Below are 18,182 nucleotides of genomic sequence, written 5' to 3'. Positions count from 1 at the left end.
GGTGTAGGAATAATAGGGGTTTGTTTAAACCATGGGATAGATGAAACAATGCGTACCGTACTCGCTTGAGCACAGACTGAACTGTTCCTATAAAGATATCTTTTCAAACCACCTCTTTTTTAGGACATATAAGGTTAGACAGAAATAACCCAAAAGTGTATGTAGATCAACAAAGATCACTGGAACTTATGTACTGGTATACATCAAGGTTTCTTTTGTATCCTCCCTTTGTAAGGGCTCCCGTTAATTATCTTCTTTCACTCAAATTTATCTCACCAAGATGGGTGTAAAGAGACACAAAAAGTATCCAAATTAGTAAAATATTCACTTGGTTTATTATAAACTGCATAAATACAAATTAAAAACCACTCTTGTAGTAGAGGAAGATGGAAAAAAAAACGGTTAATAACCTGAGATGTGATGTATACGGTGCATCCGGAAAGTATTCACAGTGCTTCACTTTTTCCACTTTTTGTTGTTACAGCCATATTCTAAAATGGAATAATTAATTTTTGTCCTCAAAATTCTACACACAATACCCCATAATGACAACGTGTAAAAAGTTTTTTTTTTTAGATTTTTACAAATTTAATAAAAAAATAAAAAAAAACCTACGAAATCACATGTACATAAGTATTCACAGCCTTTGCTCAATTGTTGATGCACCTTTGGCAGCAATTACAGTCTCAAGTCTTTTTGATTATGATGCCACAAGATTGGCACACCTATCTTTGGGCAGTTTCACCCATTCTGCGCAGCACCTCTCAAGCTCCATCAGGTTGGATGGAAAGTGTCGGTGCACAGCCATTTTCAGATCTCTCCAGAGATGTTCAATCGGATTCACGTCTGGGCTCTGGCTGGGCCACTCAAGGACATTCACAGAGTTGTCCTGAAGCCACTCCTTTGATATCTTGGCTGTGTGCTTAGGGTCGTTGTCCTGCTGAAAGATGAACCGTAGCCCCAGTCTGATGTCAAGAGCGCTCTGGAGCAGGTTTTCATCCAGGATGTCTCTGTACATTGCTGCATTAATCTTTCCCTCTATCCTGACTAGTCTCCCAGTTCCTGCTGCTGAAAAACATCCCCACAGCATGATGATGCTGCCACCACCATGCTTCGCTGTAGGGATAGTATTGGCCTGGTGATGAGCGGTGCCTGGTTTCCTCCAAACATAACACCTGGCATACACGCCAAAGAGTTCAATCTTTGTCTCATCAGACCAGAGAATTTTTTTTCTCATGGTCTGAGAGTCCTTCAGGTGCATTTTGGCAAACTGCAGGCGGGCTACCATGTGCTCTTTACTAAGGAGTGGCCACTCTACCATACAGGCCTGATTGGTGGATTGCTGCAGAGATGGTTGTCCTTCTAGAAAGTTATCGTCTCTCCACAGAGGAATGCTGTAGCTCTGACAGAGTGACCATCTGGTTATTGGTCACCTCCATGACTAGCACACTTCTCCCCCGATCACTCAGTTTAGACGGCCGACCAACTCTAGCAATAGTCCTAGTGGTTCCGAACTACTTCCATTTATGGATGATGGAGGCTACTGTGCTCATTGGGACCTTCATTGCAGTAGATATTTTTCTGTACCCTTCCCCAGATTTGTGCCTCGAGACAATCCTGTCTCAGAGGTCTACAGACAATTCCTTGGACTTCATGCTTGGTTTGTGCTCTGACATGCATTGTCAAGTGTGGGACCTTATATAGACAGGTGTATGCCTTCCAAAATCATGTCAAGTTAACTGAATTTACCACAGGTGGACTCCAATTAAGCTGTAGGAACATCTCAAGGATGACCAGTGGAAACAGGATGCACCTGAGCTAAATTTGGAGCTTCATGGCAAAGGCTGTGAATACTTATGTACATGTGATTTTCTTATTTTTCATTTTAAATTAAATTTGCAAAATCTCAAACTTTTTACACATTGTCATTATGGGGTATTGTGTGTATAATTTTGAGGATAAAAATGAATTCCATTTTGGAATAAGGCTGTAACATAACAAATAGTGGAAAAAGTGAAGCGCTGTGAATTCTTTCCGGATGCAATGTATGTCATGACCATCACATACAGTAACAGGGAATCAGCCAGCCTCATCGAAATTCTATTGGCAGGGTAGTTGAGGTAAAATCAACAGTCTGTCCACCACTGATGCATTTCCACTTATAGTCTTTGTCAATGTTAATGATTTAATGTTTACACTCTCTCTTTATAGTATTCTAAACTAAAAATATATATATTTTTTAAAATATGAATCTCCTTAATCCTAATTGTGTATGATATAATGTGGTATATAAGAAGGGTATGAATCACTAATAAATCAGCAATGGAGTTATGCTGCTTGCAGGAGACATGGGTGAATTGGTAAACTTACAGCCATGCCTCCTCCCAGTGAGCAGAGACATAGATGGAGCTGGCCAGGCCCATACAACAGATGTGCCCTGAAGCCACTAGCAGACTTACTACAGATGTGTCCTCTTGTATCTTTGCAGCTGATACAGCAAATCACGCTATACAGTATAATTCAGTACTGGCATCTTTCAGCACGTGTACATTTGTTGAGTGATTTGCAAGTTTGATTAGCTAGAAAATGCTAATAAACTGGTCTGTAATGTCTCATATAAAGGAACAGGAGTCTAAAGTTGCTGTTAAAATTTTTTATTCAGTTTTGTATTAACACACCAGACAATTTGTGAATTATATGCTTTGAATAGCACATTTCTTTTTTGATTTGTTTTACTGTATAATTATGTTAGAAGGACAACCATTTTTTTTGGCCATTACTCTGTTGCTTCTTCACCAGCTCCTTATAATGTTCTGACCGTAAAAAGCGAGGAAATGAGTCCTTTGCCATAAGACACAAGATAAGTTCTTGAGCATCATCAAAACAATTTGCTGTTGGTTGTGACATATTCTGGGAGATTAAGTCTCTTGTTTTATGGTCAATATTAACCTGTGGAAAATGAAATTAAATATTAGTATGTTTGAATGTATTTTTCAATTAATGTTTCAATAAACTTTTTATATATTTGTTATCATGAGTACACTACCAGTCAAAAGTTTTAGAACAATCAAATATTTCCAGGTTTATTGAAATTTACCCAGTTTAAAGTCACGGTGTACTCTGAAATGAACAATTAAAGATACAAAAGAAATCATAAAATCATTTTGTTTTAGAAATGTAATCAACATTTTGGACTTATCAAATTAGCCATCTTTCTACAATGGAAATCAAATATTGTTCATGAACTTATTCCCAACACTGCTGCAGAAGTTCCTACAAATGCAGTTTGCTTCTCTTTCATCTTTATGGCCAGATTATCCCAAATCAGCTGAATGGGGTTTAAGTCTGGAGACTATGGCCCTCATTCAGAGCCGCTCGCTAGAGGCAGTACGCTCGTTCCGAGCGATGTTCGCACATCTGCGCATGCGTACGGATTTTAGTACGCATGCGCGAACCAGTCAGTGCGGCCGAAAATCGTTTGTACGCTATATAGCGAGTGCCTGCTATTTTGAGTGACAGAATGAGGCGTATGTGGGTGGTAACAGGGGAAGGTGCTTGAAAACGGGGAGTGGAATTCGAACGCAGGCGTGCTTAAAGGTCAAAATGGGAGTTTTAAGGGAGTGCATATTTAATACAGCAGCGTCATTGACCACGTCACTTGGTTTTTTTTAACTCAGAACTGCTCGCAAAATAGCGGTTGAAAAAACCAACCACAAGAATAGCGAGCAGTTCATACGCTGTACGATGTACTCGATTAATCTAATAAATAGCGGACATGACGTATGGTGCGAGCGGCCAGGGGGCGTTTTTATCAAATAAACGAGTGTATGTTTTGCGCGCTCGTTCAGACTTAGAGGTGGGAACAGACTACAATTTGCGAATGGATCATTTGAATAGCCACCCCTTGTTTTCGAACGAACGACCGCAAATAGCGAACGGCTCTGAATCAGGCCCTATGCTGGCTATTCCATGATTTAAAGCAACAGTCTTGTTCTTTTCATCGGAGGTAGTATTGGCATAGTCGAAAGGTATGTTATGGTTAATTATCATGTTGTATGAACACTTGATCAATTAGGCATAGACAGAGGGCAGTGCATGTCGCTGAAAAATGCTGTGAAAGTTCTTTGGTTCAGGGTGCCAGTCACTTTCGGTTCATGGTGCTAGCTGCTGACTTGGGATCCAGCAAAAGAGCCTCAGACCATCACACCTCCTCCTCCATATTTGACAGGGGTTTCTTTACTAAGCAAGGGTTTGTTTTACTATTTAAAACCATGCCGTTTAACTTTTGGGGTTAATTACAGTGGGAAGTTTAATAACTAAACCCAGCACACTGAGGAAGCATATTTCCGCCACTGAAAGGCATAAAAAATCCTGCGTGATAAACCAAGGATTTACATTTTTGATTAATCGTTCCATAAGAGCTTCTTTCAGCCCCCAGTAGCCCACTGGCGCTTAGGCACGCCTCTTTTTCATTGCTGGAGAGCAACTGAATGATCTTAACCCATTACTTATTCCCTGAAATGGCTTTTTTTTTAAAATAGCTATTTTCAATAGTTTTTAGTTTTTGCTAACCTAAATTTTTTTTTTTTTTTTTTTTTTAAAGCTCTAGTAGTTTACTGCTTACCTTTTGTATCATTTCAGGTTAATCACTGAACTTCAATTGCTCAAATTTCAATAATAAGCGGAAAAATTGGGTTGTTCTAAAACTTTTGACCAGTAGTTTATGTATACAGCTGAATTATCAAATATATGCAAACTAATTAAAGCCATTCATGTATACATGTTACATGGGCAATATTTGTACACATATGGAAGAAAAGTTAGTGGAGACATACAGAAGTATCCATAAAACTGTACACTCAGAGCTGTAACTAGATTTCTTGGTTCCTGTGCCGAAAAGAGCATTGGCGCCCCCCCCCCCCCATCCCATTATTTTCCCAATAGGGACATAAGACCTGAAAAAGGTCCATGGCCTCCTAGGGAAGGGCCGGGGAAGAGATAGGGGAGGCCAGAAGATGTTGGGGATAAAAGAAGAAGCTACAAGTGAGAGTGATAATAAACCAAAATATGACAGGCCCAAACAGCGCCCCCTGTCCTGCTGTGCCCTGAGCCATGACACTGGTCACACTACCCTAGTTACGGCCCTGCATACAGTATGGCCATCAGCTACATTGTAAAGCACATAGGGCCGTATTCAATTAGCCACGATAAGTCCGAACCCGTGGAAAAGTATCGCAGGCAGGGCCGTATTATAGGCAGTCATCCCTCCCTCTCCACCCTGTGTATATACAGTCCTCCTTCCCTGTCCCCCTGTGTATATACAGTCCTCCCTCCATGTCCCCCTGTGTATATACAGTCCTCCCTCCATGTCCCCCTGGGTATACCCAGTCCTCCCTCCCTGTCCACCCTGTGTATATACAGTCCTCCTCCCTGTCCACCCTGTGTATATACAGTTCTCCCTCCCTGTCCACCCTGGGTATATACAGTCCTCCCTCCCTGTCCATCCTGTGTATATACAGTTCTCCCTCCCTGTCCACCCTGTGTATATACAGTCATCCCCACCTGTCCACCCTGTGTATATACAGTCCTCCCTCCCTGTCCACCCTGTGTATATACAGTCCTCCTTCCCTGTCCACCCTGTGTATATACAGTCCTCCTTCCCTGTCCACCCTGTGTATATACAGTCATCCCCACCTGTCCACCCTGTGTATATACAGTCCTCCCCCCCTGTCCACCCTGTGTATATACAGTCCTCCCTCCCTGTCCACCCTGTGTATATACAGTCCTCCTTCCCTGTCCACCCTGTGTATATACAGTCCTCCCCACCTGTCCACCCTGTGTATATACAGTCCTCCCCCCCTGTCCACCCTGTGTATATACAGTCCTCCTTCCCTGTCCACCCTGTGTATATACAGTCCTCCTTCCCTGTCCACCCTGTGTATATACAGTCATCCCCACCTGTCCACCCTGTGTATATACAGTCCTCCCTCCCTGTCCACCCTGTGTATATACAGTCCTCCCTCCCTGTCCACCCTGTGTATATACAATCCTCCCTCCCTGTCCACCCTGTGTATATACAGTCCTCCCTCCCTGTCCACCCTGTGTATATACAGTCATCCCTCCCTGTCCACCCTGTGTATATACAGTCCTCCCCTTCCTGTTCCTATGTGTGTACTGTCCTTCCTTATATGTATATTGATGGGGGCCCCCACATACCTTAATCCGGCCCTGATCGCAGGTAACGTAATTTCGCCAGTCGGAAACTTATCTCTGTATTCAATTCCAAAGACTTTTCGCGTACACTAAAAGTCAATGCAATGTAATAAGCGGAAAAGTTTCACCTATGAATAGCAGGCAGAAAAAAAGCGCAGAATTGGGGTGCAAACTTCAGAAAACCACTCTGCAGCCTTGGGACAGCCCCCCAAAGGCTAACTGCATCACAAATCCCTAAAAAACATTGAGGGACACCCCAAAATCTGATTTGAAAACGGGGGCAAAAAAGTTCTAAATTGGGGTACAAACATAAAAAGTAGCGAAATAGACTTCTGGGGGGTCCTCAAGTATGGGACATGTATTTTTGGGATTGCAGGTCCTTGTAACAGGTGCGTTTTTCATGTTGTAACCTATTCAGCCTTAAAACTTTAATTGCATCATATTGGTTTCATTATATTTTCTTTTATGGTGTCACAGAGTGTCCACAGTACTATATTGGGTAAAATATTATATTATTATTATATATATTCATGCAGACGGGGAAATCAAACAGTGAGATTTCTATATACAGTAACTGAGTGACATATAACAACAATAGCACTCAGTGCCCTGGGGAGGCAGACAGAAAGGCCAAAGACACTGATTGTGAGTGGGAGAGCACTGGAGACAAGGATAGTGCTGGCTGAGAACCAAGATGGTGGAGGGATCTGTACATGAGAGATTACAGTCAAAGGGAGTGAGGGTAAACGTGGTTGTGAACTGGAAAAAGTTAGGAGGATAGAGGGCATGGGTTCAGACTGAGAAGGGCAGGTGATTACAGGGCTCGTTTGAAACCCTGAAAACTGGTAGAGAGTCTTATTGGGTAGGGGGTGGCTGAATTCCACTGGGAGAGACTGCACAGCTGGGGCTCCCTCCTCAGCCACGCACACACCTCTAACACTGGACCATACTTGCCTACTCTCCCGGAACATCCAAAAGACCCCTGAATTTAAGGTGGCTCTCCTGGATGCCCGAAGATGTGAGCAAGTCTCCCAGTGGCTGAACCGTCTACTTCCTACCTCCCGAGTCAAGTGGGTGGTTCAGGCTGCTGATGATGCGATTCACAACGATTCATGTCATCATGGATCCGCCCCCACCTTATAATGCCAGTAATTGTGGCATTGTATAGCAAGGGGCAGGGGAGCGATGATTCGATCACGACCATTAACAGGGAAGGGGCGGCAACACAGGACAGCGCTGGGCGCAGCAAAGCCTAGCGCCGGCCCTTTTGCTATTTATTTACTTTTAAAACACCAGGATTAAAAGGTCATTACACCACCGAAGACTGCCTTATGTTCTGCTACAAGCAGACTAGATAGACTGAGGATTTATTACTGCACTGACAATTATATCTCCTTGCAGATTCAGGTGATTACAAAAGGATTTCATATTAATCACATCCTGCTTTGCTTTTGCTACCATACTAGCCACATTCGCTTGCTTTCTGTAACTTATCCACATTCCACTGAGATATACATGTCTGATGTCTGTCTGTGATCCGGTCAATATCCCGACCGCGGGTGTTTTGTCGCTGAGAATGCTGGGGCTGGAATCCTGACCGCCGGAATTCCGAAGGTAAGTAGCAGGGTTAGGCGGAGGGTTAGCATTACGGTTAGGGTAGGGAGAGGGGTAGGGTTAGACTACTGACCGACAAGTGTCTGTATTCTAACCCTGTTGGGATTCTGACCGCCGGTATCCCGAGTGCCAGCAACCTGTGCCCATCTCGTCTGTCTCACATATATTTCATAATGTTTTTATGTTGAATGCGGTTGTTGATTACACTGCTTCTGAGAGACTGTAACACTCCTCCAAGTGATATATGAGATCATGACTGCGCTAGCCAGTGAGGATGGACATGGATGGTGGAGCCGCCAGCTAAAGAGTCACTATCACCAGCTGTCAGTAAAAAGCGTGGTAAACAGAAGCCTGCCAATGTGAACTGGGTGCAATATGGCATAATATGAACTGTGGATACTGCAATGTGGCATAATGTGAACTGGGTACACTACTATGGGGCATAACATGAACAACCATTGTAGAGAGAGGTGTGTCTCTAGAAGCATTGTAGTGGGGCCACTTCAAAATGTTGCTAGGGTGCCCAAAAAGTTCACGCCTCTGGTTAAGGACCATAGTTTTTTTTCTTTTCTTTTTAGCTCCACTGGGGAAGGGACTAATGTGAATGACTAAATATTATTTGTAAAGAGCTATGTAATACATCTGTACTAAATAATGGTAATAATAATATTAGCAATATGCTGTTTATGCACACTTCCTAATAAAAACTGTTTAGGCTGGATTGACATAATAAATACTTAATAAAACCATGCTGTAATTGTGTTATCTTTTATTTGCTGTAATATATTTTTGAATAGCTGTCAATCACAATCAGAGCCGACATAAAAAGTTCCAAGCTCCAGTACTTTAACCACTTGCTTGATGAGGTTGCCTCAGATGCGACTAAGTAAGCTTTCCCTGACACGGTCGCATCTAATGTGACTGTGCCAGATGGCCCACCAGTGGCAGCAGACCCAACAGTTATCTCTTTCTCCTTTGGTGCCTCCCCCCAGTTTCCTCTTCCTGGTACAGCAGGATGATCCTAACAGGATCACTCACCCATGGCTGCAGGAAGACAATGTTCCTGCAGCAGGGGCTCAGGGCAGCCATGACTTCCCATCTTTCTCTCCCCCGGGCACAGTCACTGGGTGTAATCGGCAACTGTAACAGGATCGCTTACCAGCCTGGGCTTCTCTTGCAAGATTGTGAAGTCCTGCAAGAAGTGTATTTCAGGAGCCATTTTATACAGTAAAATAAATACAATTTTGGTGACATTATAAGTGGTTAAGGGTGTGTGTAGGGTTGCTATATTTCAAAATTAAAAACAATGTGACATATTAGTGGGAATCCCACACAACACCTACATAAACCCCATATTATGGGAATTGTTTGGACATTTGAAGCACATTTAAAGTTCACAATTTATCTTGACTATGTGCAATTGCATTAAAAGTCTACTGAACAAATAAATATTTTTAAAAGCTCACATTATGATGTAGATTATGATGTTCTCTTACTTTCAGTTTGGTTAGTAGGAGTATTTGCATGACCATGGTTTTGTTACAGTAGTTTTTGTCCTTAAGACTCTTATGGTAATACTGCACACAGGATAGCTGTACAAAGTGAGTCTCCACTATTAGACAGGTTCCTAATGTTTCAATCTCTAATCAATTTCTCCCATCTGTCCATAGTGAGTTCATACAGTAAGTGAGAATACATGTTCCACTGAAGATTTAGTTGTTGGAAGTGACAATATAAATTCCACCACAGTTGAAAACACTCTAACATCAATTCCTTCCTCAATTAATGATGAAACCATTTGTCTTGTAAAGACTTGGCTTCTGAATTAAAAGTCAACTTATCCAATTTCATTTAATAGCCTTTTATTATTGTATACTGGTCAAACTATTGTGCTTCCTCAATAGTAATCAAAAAAAGAAAGACAAACTGACTCTGCTTGAATTGGTATAATATATGCTGTAAAATGATCTGCTTGTTTGATAAAACATAGATACAGTAGGCTTCTCATTACCTTATAAAACATGTTGTACATCTATAATATCACTTTTAAAATGTATATAATGTTGCAATATTGTATCAAGATTATACAAACTTACCTCCTCCATCTATTTACCCACACTGCTCACCTGACCTCTGTGGACTATTGCCTAAGCCCAGCACCAACCTACATAGAAGCTAAGCATTACCTTTTATTTGTGTTACTTTTGTGTGTGATGTTTATGTGTATGCTTTATTTTGATTTAGTAAAACACTTTACATAAGAAATAGATTACTATATGTGACACATGTCTTAGGGGTAAATTTATTAAGAATCGAGTCTGATCGAGATGACAATCTCTGGCGAGTTTAGGCATGTTTTTCATCTTGCAAATTTACTAGGCAAACTAAAGAGTTTGGGAGAGAGTTCTCTCTTCTCACTCGTAAAACTCGGGTAAGATTGCAAACTCGAATCTTATCACCATCGGGGAAACGCAGAAGTACTTTTCACCTAAAAGATAAAGCTCGCAAATTTACCAAGAATCGAGATGACAATCTTGGGTGAGATGGCAGCAAACTCTGCAAAATTGAAGTTTTGAACTATCACCTCCGGAGATGCGAGTTTGCCAGAAACATACACAGATCAGTGTGAATTGTGTATGTTTCTGCCTATAAATATTAAAAACAGGGTTAATTGAAAAAAAAAAATGGACGTAGGGTCCCTCCCAAAAGCCATAACCAGCCCCGGACTGGTCAGCCAGATTTCTACATGGGAGAAGGAGACAGATCACCTGGCAGCAGGTAAGTATGTGTGAATGGGATAGTTATATGTAATAAACTTGTACTGTATATGGTGTGTGTGTGTGTGTGTGTGTGTGTGTGTGTGTGTACTGTCTTTGTTTAACGATTTATTTTACAGCGGGGGGGTACGGGTGCCGGCTGCCTGCTGGCACTTGTAGTTCTACAAGTGCCAAGGGCAGGCATGCTGGCACCTGGAGTTCCACTGTAAAATACAATAGTTTACTTCTATTTTACACTTTATTACCCCCGTACCCGCAGCCCAGGGGTACAGGGAAGAGCCCTGGGCTTCAGACCATGCCTGGGGTTTCGTGAGAGGGGCGACCCCTTCTTGTGGGGTCCACGCCTCCACAGAGATCCCCAGCTTGGCCTGACCGGCTTCGGGTGAGAATGCTTTGGCCTTGGAGACCCGCTAATAGGGTCTCCTGGCTGTGTCATTACACCCCAGTCGGTTTGGGTCCGGTGCTGCTTTTAAATATAGGGGGACCCCCTACGCAATTTTTTTCCCCTCATATTTAAAATCAGCACTGGCCCTGCAGCCTGGTGCTGGTTCCTAAATTACGGTGGAACCCTACTAGTTTTGTTCCTTGCCATTTTTGGAACCAGGACTGGCTGACCAGTCTGGGGCTGGTTATGCTTTTGGGGGGGGGGGAGGGAAGCTACGTCATTTCTTTTACAACATTTAACCCTTCTTTTACAGGTTTTACACACAAGCAGCCTTCAATTATCTCACTGATACTGTATGTGCAGGCTACTAGCTCGGGAGAGATTTGCGAGAGAATACACTGCAATCTTGGGTGAGTAATCTCATCTTCAATTGCAACTCTGGGGAGATATCTCGATCTGCATCACCATTGGAAAACTCATTTTCAGCTAAACTCACTTCTTAGTAAATTTGCGAGATGAAAAATGGGAAAATCACCCGAGATTCGGTGATGCAAATCGAGATAAAAAAAAAACACTCGACCAATCTCGATTCTTAGTAAATTTACCCCCTACAGTGCATTGAAGATCTCAGGTGAAAGCAGCCACAGTTGAACACAGAAGAATTCTATCTCAAAATGGTTAAGCTGCACATCCGTGAGATTTGGTACAACCATACCCTTAATACCAGGAAAGGATCTACACCAGACTGATGAATATTAGGGATGTGCAGGCTCGGATAGGTTCGAGTTTGCACGTGGAGTTCGGATTTTTCCCTCCAAAAAAACGGAACGCAGAACTAGGCAAAACGTCATCTTACATGGACGAACATCATCATTCCTGGTCTTTTGTCCAGGAATGATGATGTTCGTCCATGTAAGATGACGTTTTGCCTCGTTCTGAGTTCCGTTTTTTTGGAGGGAAAAATCCGAACTCCACGTGCAAACTCGAACCTATCCGAGCCTGCACATCCCTAATGAATATACCATATTGCAAGTATATATTTGGTACGCATATGTATTGACATAAATGTAACTCATTTCCTATTGATTCAAATATGTTACACTATTAGGAACTTCTCTCTTCTCTATCTTTCTCGAGCCTATTGACTTAATTGGCATACTGAGAGACGAGCAACCACCCATGAACTATCTTTGGGGGAGTGTCATTATTACCTTATGTTTATGGTGATTGGTCTGCATATGTTTAAGCACATCTGAACTTGAAGTGTGTACTTAAGTAACAGTGTCATTGCACCAGATATGTGCTGCTACTAGCATATACATTATATACACACACACACACGCGTACACACACGTAATAGTTTCATGTTCTTTACATATATACTAAAAAATTTTTATAAACAAGTTTAAGGGAAAGATTAATTAAAGCAGTATACTACCTCACTCATTGGCTTAACACCCTAATTATATAAGGAGAGGGATTATGGCCTAATGGAAATAAGAAAGAGGTACAGGTTGAGCCTCCCATATCCAAATATTCCGAAATACGGAATATTCCGAAATACAGAATATTTTTAGCATGACTGAGAAAGTGAAACCTTTGCTTTCTGATGGGTCAATGTACAAAAACTTTGTTTAAAGCACAAAATTATTAAAATACAGTATAAAATAACCTTCAGGCTGTGTGTATAAGGTGTATATGAAACAAAAATGAATTTCATGTATGTACAAACTTTTTTTGATGCACAAATTTATTAAAAATATTGAATAAAATTACCTGAAGACTGTGGCCCTGATTCAGAGCCGGACGCTCTGACAGAGCGCTCGCTTTGAATCAGGGCCGGCCTTCTTGTTTTTTTAGAGCGGCCTCATGGCTGCTCGCATAGCTGTGGGTGACCACCCACAGCTATAGCGAGCAGCCAGGAAGATGGTCACGATGGTCAAGACCATCGAGCTTGCGACGAGACCCTTGTGGTAGGGCCTCGTGGCCGCAAGCCCCAGAGAGATTTAGGTTCTCACAGAGCCGAAATCTCTCCGACTGACATCACTTGTGATGTCAATGGGGCCGCCCCCAAACGGAGGCGTTCACATGGGAACACCTCCGTTAGGGCAGCCACTCCCCCAGCCCGCCCACCAAAGGGGGCGTGCTGTCACTCAACATCGACAGCAAGCCCCCTTTGGTACGAGACCCGGAGCTACGGTTTGCCAGTCGCTATCCGGGTCTCACGCATGCGCACGACGGAGCCGGCTCCATCGTGCGCATGCGCACTGGGCCACCGTCAACCCGCTTGCGAGCGCATAGCGCTCGCAAGCGGGTCTGAATAAGGCTCTGTGTGTATAAGGTGTATATAGAACATAAATGCATTCTGTGTTTAGATTTGGGTCCTATTTCCAAGATATATCATTATGGTATGCACATATTCCAAAATACGGAATATTCCGATATCCAAAATACCCCTGGTCCCAAGCATTTTGGATATGGGAGACTCAACCTGTACAAATATTATATAGATGCATATGATGAACATTAGAGAGGTGTGGAAATAAGGAGACTTATGTTGCTTACCTGTTAAGTCTCTTTCTTCAACTCCACAGGGAGAACACTGGGTATAGGGCATGATTAAGGTTGGACTGTAACTGCAATCATGGCTGCGATTACGCATGCAGTCTCACTGCGAAGATATGCTGATCCTCTGCGTTCACTATCAAGTCGCAGCACAACATACACACATGCATAATACTTTGCAAGACTGCGAAAACATTGAGTACCATCGGTGCCTCATGCACACTTGCACAAGGTCAGACCTTACTCAGAAATTGCTAATGTTCCAGTACGCAGTGAGAGCTCAAGCTGTGTACGCCATCACAGTGGATAGTTTATGCACAACCATGCAACAGCGTTCAAATGCACTGGCACGCCTGCGTTTCTCTGGCCACCCCTCCATCACCTCCCCCAAATGGTACTTCCTGCAATCACTCTGCGATGGGTCTTTGTAGTCACTGTAATCGCAGTCCCGATTGCATTGACTGGTTCGCGCATGCGCAGTACGTAACAATTGTCAGTCTGCATACGCTGTTGCAGTTGTGATCCAAACTGAATCAGGCCCATAGCCTGGAGAGGAGAGTCTAGGCACCAAATAGATAAAATGTAAATACCCTCAAGCCCAGGCTCCCTCTCCTCTATAACCCACCCCCTGCCAGCGGCCGTCAGTTTAGTTTGCAAGCCCACGGCAGGAGTGAGGCAGATGAGGAGGAGGCCCGGCACACACACAGAACCATACAGACAGTGAAGAGTATAGCTAGACAGGTCACCAAGGAAACACACCCTGGCAGTCAGGTGCATCAGGGTGGGCGTACTGTGCCCCTATGGTGTCGAAGAAAGACATAACAGATAAGCAATATAGGTCTCCTTTTCATCTTCCTCCACACAGGGACAACACAGGGACATCCCAAAGCTGTCCCCCTATGGGAGTGGACACTCCTGAGCTGCAGTGAGCACAGAACACCCAAAGGCACAAATGTGTCAAACGCATAAAAATCGAATGAAGGTATGAGCAGACAACCACGTGGCAGCCTTACAGAGCTGTTCTGCTGAAGCGCCACAGTGCATTGCCCAAGAAGTCCCCATTGACCGGGTAGGCCCCAATGCTAGACAACAGTTCAAAGATGTCCGGACACTTGCCTGCATGAACGTCCTTATGGCTTAAGACGTCCGCTTCCCAATTCTGGACAGCGGGGATGAAGACAGCGGACAGCACTGGAAGATGATGCTCTGCCCAATGCAGAATGTGGCTGACTTCCTTCATGGCCCCATGACTGCGAGTGTCACCCTGGTGGTTTATGTAAGCAACCACGGTAGCGTTGTCCGACTGAACTTTTACCGGATGTCCCTGAAGAAGATGCTATGCCTGGCAAAGAGCTCTAAATATGACTCAGAGCTCCAGGACATTGATCGACAGCTGGCTTTCCTGAAGCATCCAACTACACTGGAAGGTCTGATGACACGTCACTGCCCCCCACCACCAAAGACTTGCATTGGTGGTGAGTGAAATCCAGCTCTGGATCTAAAAGGGGCCGCCTTTGTCCAGGTGTAAGTGCTGGAGCCTCCACAGCAGGAAGAGAAGAACCTCTCAGGGAAGAATGAGCGTCTGCACCCTGAGGTTCATGAGGTTCCACCATCTCAGAATGACCAACTGAAGATGCCGGGTTTGGAACTGACCGTACTAGACTCATTGAGTTCTGGAGTCCAACAATGCTCCCAAGTGGAGCATCTCCTGAGAAGGAGTTAATGTGGTTTCCACCAATTGATTATCCAAACGTGTTCCAGTTGGGAGCATTGTTGAGTTCCACAGTCAGGTGGATGTGAACCCTGAGAACCATCTGAGACTGGGCCAGGAGAAGCAGGTAGTCTAGGTAAGGCAAGATCCGGATGCCCCTGCGGCGAAGATGTGCTGCCATGACCTTCGTTAACATACGAGGGGCTGTAGACAGACCAAACGGTAACTCCTGAAACTGATAGTGTTTTTTTTCTTACAGCAAACCAGATGAAGCATTAGTAACTGGCTCAGATGGGGATATGTAAATAGTCATCCTGGATTTCCAACATTGCCATAAAGTCCCCCCGGCTCCAGAGCCAGAATTATGGAATGAAGGGACCATGTGGAATCTGGGTATCCTGAGGAACCTTTTCAGATGCCTCAGATTTAGAATGGGCCGAAATGAGCCGCCTGGCTTCTGGACCAGAAAAAGATTGGCATATAAACCCAATCCTCTCTGAGATGGAGGGACAGGAATGTTGATTTTGGAAGCCAGGAAAGAGTGAATAGACTCCACGAGAGCTTCTGCTTTTCCTGGCTCTGTGGGGAGGTTGATGGAAAAATATCGGGATGGTGGACATTGCTGAAATGTTAGAGCATAGCTCTGAGACACAACACCTCTGACCCAGGAGTTTGTCATGGTTTGCATCCACACTGCCGAAAAGAGAAGAAGCCATCCTCCCACCCCAGGGTCCCATGGGTGGAGACCCGCCTCATCATGTGGCAGGCTTGTTTACTGGTTTAGCTACAGGACATCTGGTGGACCATGACTGCTTACCACTGGGCTTAGAGCCCTTGGAGGCAGGACCCTACTTTCTGGGAAATGGTTGACCTCTGGCTCTGCCCTGCAGACAAGTGGAGTGAGAAACTGAAGTCCTAGGGGCGGAGCCACAGAAGGCAAGAAAGCAGACTTAGATACTGCCAGTGTAGCGATGATTCTAATTCAGGTCAAAACAGAATGTCTCCTGAATAAGGAATAGCTTCTAGAGCCTTTTTGGATTCTGTGTCTGCCCTCCAGGTGCGCAACCATAGCGCTCTTCTGGCTGCAATGACAGAAGCCAACACCTTAGAGGTTACAATTCCTGAATCTATGGCCATTTTGGACAGGTAGGAAGCTGCCTCCCTAACATGCCCCACCAGTAACACCACCAGGTTCCCCCCTGTGAGTACCCAAGGTAACTCCATCTTCTAAAGCAGCAATTTTCAACCACTGTGCCGCTTGTCAAGTGTACCGCGGCAGTCAACTCAGCGCACTTGTACTGTAGTTTGTTTTATTCCTGAGGAGGCCAATGTATTCAGTTTTACTCCTGTGGAGGCCAATGTATGTGTATTTTGTTTAAGTGGGAGTCAATGTGTATGTTTTTTCATTGGTCACGCACGTCGCATCGCCGGATAGTGTGTCTCGAATTGAAAAAGGTTGAAAATCGCTGTTCTAAAGCATCCGCACAGTGGCCGATCGCTGTAGTCACCCAGACAGATACTAGTGCTGGATGAGCAATAGCACCGGCATTAACATAAATGGTCTTCGGGAAATTTTCTAACTTTCTATCCGTGGGCTCTTTAAGTGAAGCAGTGTTAAGAATAAGTAGAAGAAAGGATCTAATAATACAGGTAATATGGACATCCACTGGAGGAGCAGAACACTCGGGTGCAGCAACCCTGCATCTGGGAGTTCTAGCTGTATCTAGCATCTGCTGAAACCTGAGCTAAGCCCTATATGGATTGAGAAAATTATTGCAGCCAAGGTGGCTCCACCATAAGAAGCTGTGGTGCAGAGCAACTGTGATTTTACCTGTGTCAACATGGATGTCCAAGTCGATTCCTGACTGGATCCTGAGGGTGAAATCGCCTGTTGCAGGGCCATAAAGCAACTGACACAAAGGCCAACCTGCTCCGGGTCCTGAGGAGAGATGACTTTAGCACATTTTTTACAGGTGCGCATCACCAAAGCACCCACCTCCTTGGGAGTCTTATTTCTGGACATCGTTAAAGTTGCAGAAATTCCCACACACCAAAATTACAATGAAGGTCAGGGGTAGCAAAATGGGTCTAAAAAGTGTTATGTATGTATAAATATACTGAGAGCTGTACACACCAACTGTAAGGGATGTTCCCCAGGTGATCAGTAACCACAGCAGGTACACAGACACAGAAATACTCACATGCACACAGACCACTCAAATGCTAGAAAATGTGGGCAAATAGTGCTCAACAATCCAGCCAAATAAGCAGGAAGGAGCTAAATATACATAACATGGCTGCTAGGAGAAGGTTATGAGAGGACACAGGAGTCCAGTTTCTCTCCAAGTGCTACGCTGAGGCAGGCTGTGAGGAAAACTTGCCGCTCAGCGTTCCGGATGAGGAGGAGAGAGAGGCAGGATCTTGCCTGGGGCTTGCTGGCTGCATAGAGAAAGCACGCCCCAGGGTTCTGGAGGAGCTAACAGGGAGCACCCACCTCCCCCTTCTGGCTAGGCCCCAGGGCTAATGATAACTGCTGCTATTAAGCAGCACCCTGTTCCACAATAATGCCTTGGTGGTCTAGAGGGCAACATGGCAGACCAGGAGCCCCCACTAGCCAGTACCTCCGGTGGCCTCCTGCACCGGCAGTGGAGCAGTAGTGGGGGCATCCCATAAGACTCCTTTCACTGCCCACTCTTGCGTAAAACAAAGAATACATTTAATTAAATAAAATAAACCACAAGGGGACCATCTAACACAGCCTCCCCTAAAATGGTGCCCAGCTCCTGCTGGCACCAAACTGAAACTGATGGCCGCTGGCTGGGGGCGGGGTATAGAGGAGAGGGAGTCTGGGCTTGTGAGTATTTTCATTTAACTATTTGGTGCCCAGACTCTCCTCTCCAGGCTACACCCAGTGTTG

At 44.3% G+C, this 18,182-nt stretch overlaps 1 protein-coding gene across 1 annotated transcript in view; it reads right to left on the bottom strand.

The window, feature by feature from the left end:
• Positions 1-2,646: 2,646 nt before the first annotated feature.
• Positions 2,647-18,182, bottom strand: part of RGS21 (regulator of G protein signaling 21) — a 170,980-nt gene continuing 155,444 nt past the window's right edge. The window contains exon 4 of the mRNA XM_088481220.1: positions 2,647-2,949. Within this exon, the coding sequence (XP_088337346.1) occupies positions 2,749-2,949 (201 nt within the window). The 3' untranslated portion in view covers positions 2,647-2,748. The remainder of the gene's footprint in view (positions 2,950-18,182) is intronic.

This window comes from Taudactylus pleione, unplaced genomic scaffold (assembly GCF_031769625.1).
Source record: "Taudactylus pleione unplaced genomic scaffold, aTauple2 ptg000266l, whole genome shotgun sequence".
NCBI classification, from domain to species: domain Eukaryota; kingdom Metazoa; phylum Chordata; class Amphibia; order Anura; family Myobatrachidae; genus Taudactylus; species Taudactylus pleione.
The sequence above is the reverse complement of the archived record's forward strand: the minus strand, read 5'-3'. Positions and strand labels throughout refer to the sequence as shown.